Source organism: Cryptotermes secundus, unplaced genomic scaffold (assembly GCF_002891405.2).
Source record: "Cryptotermes secundus unplaced genomic scaffold, Csec_1.0 scaffold126, whole genome shotgun sequence".
Taxonomy (NCBI): domain Eukaryota; kingdom Metazoa; phylum Arthropoda; class Insecta; order Blattodea; family Kalotermitidae; genus Cryptotermes; species Cryptotermes secundus.
Window position 1 is genome coordinate 614,660 of NW_019718617.1, and position 11,180 is coordinate 625,839.

Sequence of the window (11,180 nt, forward strand, 5' to 3'; positions counted from 1 at the left end):
GTCTATTATTGTACCAGTGCTCAAGAAGGGTGATAAAATTGACTGTAGTAATTATTGGGGGATATCATTCTATCAACTTCATATACAATTTTCTCCAATATTCTTCTTTCAAGGTTAAGTTCATATATAAATGAAATTATTGGGATGATCAGTGTGGGTTTCAACGTAAAAGATCAACTACAGATCAGATCTTTTGCATTCATCAGATATTGGAGAAGAAATGGGAGTACGATGATACAGTACATCAGCTATTCATAGACTTCAAGAAAGCTTATGATTCAGTTAGGAGGGAAGTATTGTACAATATTCTAATAGGGTTTGGGATACACATGAAACTAGTTAGGTTGATTAAAATGTGTTTTACATGAAACATATAGTAAAGTCCATGTAGGTAACATTTGTCTGATAAATATCCTATCCAGAATGGTCTAAAACAAGGAGATGCTTTATCGCCACTCCTTTTCAACTTTGCCCTAGAATATGCCATTGGTAAGGCCCAGGGAAACCAGGTGGGACTGAAATTAAACGGGACACATCAGCTGTTGGTCTCCATCGATGATGTGAATCTACTGGGTGATAATGCAGACACCATAAAGAAAAACACACAAACTTTAATTGACGCAAGTAAAGAGGTTGGTCTACAAGTAAACACAGAGAAAACTAAGTATATGTTACTGTCTCGTCACCAAAATGCAGTGCAAAATCATGACATAAACATAGGAAACAGATGTTTTGAAAATGTGGCACACTTCAGATATTTGGGAACGACGATAACAGATCGAAACCTGATTCAGGAGGAAATTAAGAGGTGATTGAACTCGGGTAATGCTTGCTATCATTCAGTCCAGAACCTTTTGTCTTCCCGTCTGGAGAGATAGAATGGGATGGTATGGATTGGATAGATCTGGCTCAGGATAGGGACCAGTGGAGGGCTCTTGTGAACACGGTAATGAACCTTTGGGTTCCATAAAATGCTGGGAAATTCTTGAGTAGCTGCAGGATTGGCAGCTCCTCCAGAAGGGCTCAGCTCCATGAGTAAGTAAGTAAGTAATGTCATATGAGCATGTGCCCTCTTCACAGCAAGTAAAGCGTTAGAATCTATGAAATTAAGTTGTTTCAACTCTGGTGATATGGAGAAAAACTAATTTGAGTTCTTTGCATCTAGAATTTTTTTATGGCGCAGAACAAATAAGGCACAACTCTGACATTCTTCAAAGGACCATCATTTTGCTGATGCAATGAGTATGAGTGCAGTTGAAGGCACACCATTTTTAATATTTATAGAATTAATGATTATAGTATACATGTAAATGACCGCCTCTGTGGTCTAGTAGTCAGAGTTCCTGGCTACAGATCCAGAGGTCCTCAGTTCGATTTCCGGCACTGCCACCAGATTTTCTGAGAAGTTGTGGGTCTGGAATGGGGTCCTTTCTGTCCCGTGAGGATACTTGAGCTACTTGAATGGAAAAGTAGCGGCTCCAGTTTAGAAAACCGAAATTAACAGCCATGGGGATCCATTGCGCTGACCATGCGACACCCTCTATCCGCTAAAGNAGCCATAGGGATTCATTGCGCTGACCATGCGACACCCTCTATCCGCTAAAGTTGGTAATAACTTCGCCGACAAGTGACAGTCACTTGGTCAGTATAGTTTGTGTGCGGACTGAAGCCGTGGAGTTTGTTTTGTTTGAGTATACATGTAAATTCAGTGTAATGTAAATGAGTGGCTTTACAGTGTATTTGACATCTTGAAACAATTTTTTTTCATGTATTTCCTTTATGTCTGCCATTTCTATTAATAATATTTAATAAACCACAATTCCTTACTTGCTTCAAATAGGAAAAGTGTTCGTGTGACATATTTTATTCAGAATAATTTGACTGATATCCTTTCAGTTATGCCTCTTCTTTCCAGAATAATCTGTATAACCCAACCAATTTCTCACTGTACTACACACTTCATCCTGGAAGATGGAGGGAGCATGTTCCGCCATTGGTATCTACCTAAAAGGCTACATGGGGTCACAGTTGAGAAGACCACATTCTGAACAGTCACTTTTATTGGTACTACTGGTATTGATAAACTGTAGCCACTAAATCTGGTTTGAAGAGAATGCGACTCCTAAGAAGTAAATTAGAGTGGTTAGCTTTAAGTTTAGTTTATATTTTTAATTCTTTAATATGTTAACTACCACGAATAAAAATTGCATTTCAGTGTATTTCATGTTTGAACAGATAATTTGAACAGTGTGCAAGTGACTGGAGCAGATAATGAATGTAAAGGCAGAAAGAGCATCAGTAACATCCTATACTGGGTGAAGGATTGGTCAGGAGATGCACTGACAGCATTAGAAAATCACCTGCAGAGTGAAAATTTTGATAAGGAGTTGGCTTCTCACATTACTGATTTGTTGGCATCACGGTAAGTTGATTTGTTACAATAAAATCAAGATGTTTCATAATTGCTTAAATCTGCCTTTTACTGTAATTACAGACCAAGTTTTGGTATTCCTTTTTAAGTGTTATTTATATAGAGATATAATATATTGCAGTGTGCAGCCAGTATTACAGTATATAGTATGCATATTCATACACATCTTGGTGTGTTTTTTGTTGTCTCTAGGAATAAGTGTCAGTTCTGTAGTATTATTTGTAACAGGAAAGCAACACTAAGGGTTGCATGATCATGAAGATTATGTGGTGGTCGAAGAATAAGAAACTTGACTTCTGTACCATAGGTCTTGGATTCTTCCACATGCCTCTCCCTTTACTAGTGTTTAAGTTAAAACACCCTACACGTAGGGAATACCAAGCTGCAGTTTTGGTTTGGTGAACATATTAAGCTGTAATATCCCTTTGTGTACATAATTTTCATGCTTAACTTAAATGGGTCTCCACTTCTCTGTAATGCTACACAGTCTGCTTGTATATACTTTACTTGCATTGCAATCCAGTTAGCATAAAATAAGGTAGGAAGACATTCCAGTTTTAACCTGATGCTTTCTACTAAATTAACACAATATTAATATGAAATACAGGGACAGAAAACAAAAAAAAATATATATATTGTTATTAAATGTACTTGATTATTAATTGAATGTTTTAGCAAGTTGTAGTAAAACTACATCTGACACATCAAAACATGTGTTGCAGGAAATTAAAATTATTGTTGGAATATATGTCAGAAATGGGTACCATGGGTAAAATTGATGAATATAAAAATCCTTCACCATTGCTTATATAGGCAGAGACCATGAAGCTCTAATAGATCATATTTGGGGGCACTATTTGCCACTCTCTTAAAAAGCTTCTTAGAAGATTACTAAGTGCTGATTCTGTGTCAAGTTTGTCAGATATAACCTCAGAGTTTTGTACATTCGCTAAATTCATAGTTCTTAACTAGTAAATAATACTTCATACACAATTTAGAGGAATGTGAATGATCTATATTCATACAGAATTTAATATTTCTATCTTGAATGGTAAAGAAAGAAAATGTAAAGCTATCCCTCTAACAGGTCATGGAGGCTCATAGGGTTGTGAGACATTGAGGCTCCCTCATTTTCTAGACAGCTCACATGTGGTGAGGTTGTAGCCTTATACTCTGGTCAGAATTTACCTCTATGAAGATTCCTGGTACTCATTTCTGTTAGAGGCTGAGTTGAAACCACAGCCATAGTGTGGCTGGAAGGATTAGGTCAATTGAAAAATCTGGTGACGTCACTGGGAATTGAACCTGCGACCTTCCAGCTTGTAGCATAATGTCTCAATCAACTGTGCTACTGTGTGGCCCAACATAAATGGTCTGTTACCTTTTTCTGTCAGACTGACAGCTCAGTGAAAATTTTTGTGTGGTTGCCACATTATTTTACATTGTGCAAACAATTACTTAACAGAAGCTGCATATTACCATACATCATACGGGACCCTATATTAAATGGCACTAATACCTGTATTGCTCTCACTTCACAAGTTCATATGTCTACCATGATATTATTATTGGTTGTAGGATTTTAAACACAATTCTGACATAATATTGTCACGTATTGGGTGTATAACGCGACAAATAACTTCACGCCATATTTGATGTAGCAAATGTTATTTCACATTCGCACTTAAAATCACCCAAATTACAGATTCATAATTACTGCTATCTGCAGTATTACAAATACTACACTCCAAATGCCAGAATACAACTGACTGGTTGCTGGCTAACTCGGAACTAACTCGGAGGTAGCTCGAGGACTAACTGTGAATAGCCTTCGCTGCTCCTTATGTAGCCTCGTTCGGACAATACAGAAAACGGCCACGTAATAGGCAACCACTGTTGTCTGGTGCTGTCGTGCTAGCAATGCTGTGTACCGCTGTTACTACTGTCATCTCTCGCAACCACTGTTTACCCGCGCTGCCTAGCAACCCGTGGTACCCCTTGGTGACATCACCGCTGTTGACTCGCGTTGCATAGCTACCAGGATGCTGGGACTCAGCTAACTTCGGCTCCGCTAGGCTCACTTCAGCTGGCGNGGGGCGTCATCCATAGCTCAACATGTCACAATATTCATACCAAATTATATGAGAATTGGACATTTCATTAAAAATCTGGGAGGAATCAATACACCACACATACTGTCAATTTATTAGTTTATTTAATGACGCTGCTAGTAAAGGTGTCCTTGCATCTAATGAAGACATCCAGTGGAATGGAGGTATAGCTGTGCATTTTTAACTTTGGGCCTATATGGGGGTGAGTGGGCAGCTTGTTGCCCTGGCCGCTATACCTCTAGGAAAAATTCCTGAGTACCAATTTGATAGGAGGCTGTATGGGCCCCAGAGCTGCTCTGATTGCTATGGGGAAGAGAAAGACCTCTTGCCCTGCCTGGACTCGTCCTGCCCACAGCCTGGTTTCTATACAGATTAAACTATCGTCTCAAGACTGTATAGTGTCACATGATCATATAACAGCAAATAATAAATTGGGAAGGATGTGAAAGAAGGTGATTATGGTCTAATTTAAAACACTATCCCAGTATTTGCCTAGAGGGAGTGACAAAACCCATGATTTAACTCAGGATGGTCATTGTGCCAGGTGGGATTTCGACCTTCAAATTACTTGTAAGAAAATAATGTATGAAAGGGAAGTGATATTCTGTTATGCCATATATATTGATTGTGTGCAGCCCTTCTGGCGCACTTATATGAATGACACCTGCTTCTGTCTGTTTATGAATGTACCCTTTGTGCTTGCATCCTTTTTTCCTGGCCCCCTTTCCAATACCATCTTCCCTTGGCACAGGGCAGCTCTAAACCAGACAGGCACTGCCTACACAGCACATGATGAAGAAGGGTGCTTTCTGAATTATAGTTCTGTCTTCCTTCTAGAAGTCAACCTGCACTGTATCTCTCACCCATGAGTTGCAGTTTTAAATAGGCTATGAGCCTTCGGTTTTGGTCTCACAGGATTGACACACTGCAGGTCCATCTAGTTATGTTGCTGTATTTGCATTAATGACTTCTTGGTTTGTATTTGTTATTGTATTTTCAAATTTATGGTTACTTTTAATAACATGCTGCTTTTATTTTACAGTTTTTTTTTCACTTTTGGTTATTTGTGCTGCAATATTAGTTCACGAAATCTACTGGGCAGCACACTAATTCTAGAGGTGTCTTATTTTGGACGAACTGGATCATTAGGACTGTTTTGAACTCTTTCCATATAATAAACAAAATATGAATTTGTGAGATTTAAGGTTCTCGCATATATTCAACAGTCTAACACCGATCTCCTGAAAACACTTGATGATTACTGACTCCTTTAGTTTCAGCAATAATTAAACAAAGCTTTCACTTACCTGAGTTCAGAGATCTAGGTGTATAAATAAATATTATATTAAAATATGATTGACTGCTTGCTGAATCCTTTCATAATATGTAATTCTACAGGAAAACAAACAGTCCTAATTGATTTCAGATTGCACTGAAATGGGATTCATTTTATCTTTTAATGTAGTGCTCTCTTATAACATCAACCTGAAGAAAGTATTAAACAAGTTATTTATTTGTAAGATTTGAGGCTTTCATGGCGGTGACTATGAAGAAAGCAGTTTTCTGGGATTTGGCACCGTGTATATGTGGTGTTAACCGACGTTTCGGAGGAACGTATCGCCTCCATCTTCAGGGTAGAAGAAAAAAAATATAAGAAATCTGCAAGCGAAGAGACTGTGAGAACCGGTAAAAGCATCTACCCTGAAGATGGAGGCGATACGTTCCTCCGAAACGTCAGTTAACACCACATATACACGGTGCCAAATCCCAGAAAACTGCTTTCTTCAAGTTATTTATTTTATTTGCTGTTAATGTGTAATAACAGTGAACAGTGAAACCCTAATATTGATTGTTTTTTCACGAACTCTCATACAGTTTTAACTTCTCACTAGTTTGAATAAGGATAACAGTGAATAGCTGCTGTGACTATATTTCTTGTTTATTATAATGGAAGAGTTTGTCATAGTCATAATTATTAATTTCATCCAAAATGAGGCACATACAGAATTATAGAATATCACTTCCCATTATCACATTAACTATATTTTATTTCCTTTTAAACAGTTTGATAATCATGAATGTTCGAATGCCACTTATAATTCCTTCTGCTGTGTACACCTAGTGTACACTGTATACTTTTATAATCATGTTTTAATAAGGACAGGTGCTGATATGTGGATGTGACAAAGTTTTCAACAAAAGTATTATCAGTATATTCAGAATAAAAGTAGAACTGAATCAAAATAAAAACTTTATAATGTAATTATTCCCTACTATTTTTGGATATGTATTTATGTTATATAGTTTTATGGTAAATTGTGTTGGTATTGCTTACCATTGCATACTATTACAGATGAAGCCCTGTATATGAATAATATTTGTAAGTTTGTTGGTGGGGTTGCAGTTTATGCAGACATATCTCCTTATTTATGAAGGGTATGTCCCTGAAACAATCACACATAGTGAAATTCATGAATAAGGTCATAGGCTGGTAAATATATAAGTAGGTACCATTTAATTAATGATGTGTGGATGGAAAATACATTAAATGTTTCTGAGATATTGCCAGTACAACAGTGAGTCAGAGACAGGCAGAAATGGTATACTGCATATGGGTTAGATGCTGAGAAGATGCATGAAGCTTGCAATGGTGGACAAGAAATTATTCAAAGAAAAATTGCAATCGTGCTTTATTTGGAGCTGGACTGCAAATAAGAAAACTTAAAAACAGTGAATATGGAGGGATTACTGTATTTTTATTCTGAAGAGTTGTCTTATTTTGTTACAGGGTACCCACAGAAAGGAACACACAGTAGAAATGGTCCACCACAGAAATACAACTTACTCTGCTGACCTATGTGTTAATTCTGGAACAGATTTTGAAATGAGTGAATGGTGTGTTCCTCATATGCCATTTCACCATATGAAATGAAGGATCCTGTCTGTACAGGACTTCTAATACACCACTGCACCTAATACAGTGGAATACAATAAAATTAAATGTTCCCTGGCATTGTGGTGTATTAAAAGGTAATGTAAAAAGGCTTTTAAATAAACTTGTAATATCAGAATGCAGTCCATTTAAATGGTACTGCAACAGATTAAATTCCAATATCATTTACATAAGAAAATGTGGGGTGCTATACTCAAAATAAAATAATAAGAATAGTTAATAAATTATTACATACTAAAGCATAATATAAAATATACAAAAGTATGTTATTACCTGTTAATTTATATTGTCACGATTTAGGGGTGTGAACTGGATATTGGATTTTTGACACAATTCGGAATTACAACACTATCGCTGATCTCCACACTTTAGAAATCACCAGTACACACTGAGTCGTCTTAGTTTTCATGAGTTGTATCCTGGCAGTGGCTTTTAAGCCAGTAATTATGTCTCACTGTAACTAAAACACACACAAAATCTTCTTTTCACAGCCACATTCCTGCAACTAACTCTTTTCTCAGCCAGACTTTTAACTCTCAACTAACTGTAGCGCCATCTCTTCTCAGCCTCCTTTGCAGAGCTCGTCTGACCTGCCAACCCTCAACTAACTGGATTCAAAGTCAGAGTTACTTTGCGACTGCTTGTTTACTGCCAGTCTGTCTTGGCATCAAGCTCCTCGAGACCGAGAACCAGAGATTTTTCTCCCCCAATTGAACCCTTATGGTATTTGTCCTTATGTAACATCTTCAGTAACGAGAAGACTCGTGACTTCTGCTTGTTTCCTGCATAATTTTGTTATATAATCGTATACATATGGAAGGTTAAAAGCTGTGTCCAAATTGCGGACCGTTGTTCACCTTGGAAAATTTCCAGTGGTGCACAGAACCTTGTTTTGCATGTGCTGCAATTTTAAGAGGACTAATTGGATTGCCCTAATTGTCTTCTTTTTAACTCTTCAGCATGAACGTGTAAAACACCCCAATTTTCATTGTAACTTTATTATTGTGTGCATCTAATTTCCATGAGAACATGTTACATAACATCATTGCTTTACTGTTGTGAGCATTACCTAGCAACAGTTGCTGTTTACAGAGTCACCGCTTAGCAACAAATGTGTACACTACAATATGAATGTGAAACAGGTGGAGGACCATTGGAAATTCTTTTGTGGACCACGAGTTTGGGAAACTCTGAACTAGTCTGATTAAAACAGCATGTAACAAGCTTGAGAAAACAAATGCATTAAAAATTTGTAGTAGTACAAATACAATGGAATTGGCACAGAATGAAGTCGAAAAGAGCTTTTGTAATAACAGTTACAAATCTTAGGCTGCATGAAAGTCAAGAGATTTCTTCTTCAGCTGAGTAATTATATCAGCTTCTATATGATGACTCTGTACCATGGAATTAGGAACTCTGGAAATATGAGGGATCTTCTGATAGCTTCTGCACGTTTTATTTTATAATTCTGATTTATCGATTACAAAAACACCATATTTTTTCTCCATAATCACCCTGCTTTTCAACACATTTTTCCCAGCGTTATCATAACAGAAAGTCTTTGGTTGTGCACATAGCCACTGATGCATCATATTCTTTACACCCTTGTCACATTGAAATCATCTCCTTCCTAGAGCTTTAACCCTTCACCGCCGGCAGGCATTTAAATTCCTATTCAATTCATATGCCAGAGGATATTTAAATATTGAAATCATCTCCCTCCTAGAGCTTTAACCCTTCACCGCCGGCAGGCATTTAAATTCCTATTCAATTCATATGCCAGAGGATATTTAAATATTTAATAAGATATATAAAGTATAGAATATACTGTCTACACAACAATCAGTATTCAAAACAAAGACACTACTGCATCAACATTTGCTTTTATTATGTTTATTAGAGACGCAACATGTTTCGACCCTTTCACAGGTCATCAGGTGTACAGTGCACCAGTCTGAGCTGCTGAGTTGCAATCAATTGTCATTTTATTCATCGAATAAGGATCCTTATTGTGTTTCCCTAATGTTGATGCAGTAGTGTCTTCTTTGTTTTTAATACTGATTGTTGTTATGTAGAAGGTATATTCTATACTTTATATATCTTATTTATGACACAAAACTGGATGCACAATATTAAGATTAAATATTTAAATCGGAGAGTGCAACATTTCACTTAAAATGTAATAAATTGGGAAAAACTGGAGTTTTGTTTTTATAATTTCCATACAAGGTTCAGAAATGTATATAGAATCGGTGTATTGATCCACACTACTTTAAAATTATTTTTTGGCATAGTGAACCTATAAAAATTATGAATGATACTATCATATTACCTTAGAAATTCAGCTGGGTATGTTTGTTGTTTAAACATTCAACACAGGGTCCTGCATCACACCAGTACACAGTTTTTGACACACAACACACTGTTTCCGTGGTTTTGATTTCTTCGCAGTTGGTGGAATCTTGCTTATAGAATTTCTTTCTCTTAGACGGAGCCATGTTTTGTGTGACGAATGTTGACCCAGAACTTTTTGTTCTACAGCACTAGCATATTTTACAGACTCCCTCAATTAACTGAATTCTGATTGACAATTGATCTATTCTTTTCCTTGTGTTATTCCTACATGTTATCATTGAATTCAGAAATGTTCTCTTTGTCCCTAAGTTTTGCATATTCTCCCAATGGATGTTTGTGCTTTTCTTGATTCTGTCTTTTACCACAGAATCAAAAAAAGCACAAACATCCATTTTCAATGTCTAATTCCGAATCCAATAAAAAAAACTTTGTTCTTATTCAGTCTGAAGTAAATATATTCTCCACTGGTCATGACACAGCACAGCTGGCCACTTTGCTCCTTGCGGCTGGCCTTGACTAACCAGACTGCATGATGTGTACTTATAGAACAAAGGGGAATTACAGTAGTACCATTTATCATTTTCTACGGTAGCATTCATAACACACTTCTCAGAGTCGCTGATTCTCCACGTTTTCTCGTAGTTACAAATACCAAAGTTGAAGCCGCACAGTTCAGAATATGCCTCAAGAGAATCGACTTTTCATTCAATCAGCATAGAGGATAGCACACAGTATCGATCTAACATATTTAGTTCATAAGAATTCCCTTAGGAAGAGGTAGGTTTGTATGGTAACAAGCGCACCAAGTGCTGAAATAGAAACATTTTCAAAGAAGGGTTAAGCAGTCCAAAAAGGTGAAAATCAGATGGCACCAAATCTGGGCTGTGAGCTGAATATCCCGTGACTTCCCACTTCAATTTCCTGAGAGTTTCCAACGTGCGGCCACAGTATGGGGACAGGCATTGTCATGCAACAACAGGACACCCTTGGACAGTCTCCCTCTTCTTTTAGAGCAGATTGCAGCTTTCAGCCCTCTCTGAAGCATGTTGCATTACTTGTTCCACATTCTAGGTAGGTCTCAAGACTGGGCTCATGAGAATCCTAGAAGGTCAACATCAACTTGCCTGCTGATGGATGCATCTTGAATTTCTTTGCAACAGGAGATGACGGATGCTTCCATTGTGTGCTCTTCCACTTGGTTTCTGGTGGATTGTGGTGAACCCAGGTTTCACCTCCTCTGATGACCCATTGTCACTTTCTTTGTGATAATGAGCCAAGTGGCAGGAACAAATGTCTAAGCACATGCGGTTATGCTCAGCCATCAGATCCT

At 37.3% G+C, this 11,180-nt stretch overlaps 1 protein-coding gene across 3 annotated transcripts in view; it reads left to right on the forward strand.

Moving 5' to 3' along the window:
* LOC111861486 (testis-expressed protein 10 homolog) overlaps positions 1-11,180 on the forward strand; it is a 32,161-nt gene that overhangs the window by 19,069 nt on the left and 1,912 nt on the right. For 2 of the 3 annotated variants that reach the window (XR_002842246.2, XR_002842249.2), the window contains exons 11-12: positions 2,236-2,422; positions 7,331-7,572. Coding sequence is in view for 1 of the 3 variants with exons in the window: in XM_023846116.2 (XP_023701884.1) it covers positions 2,236-2,422; positions 7,331-7,358 (215 nt within the window). In the remaining 2 variants the exon portion in view is untranslated. Of the gene's footprint in view, positions 1-2,235; positions 2,423-7,330; positions 9,690-11,180 lie in introns of those variants that run through there. The other variant, XM_023846116.2, reaches the window with a different exon arrangement.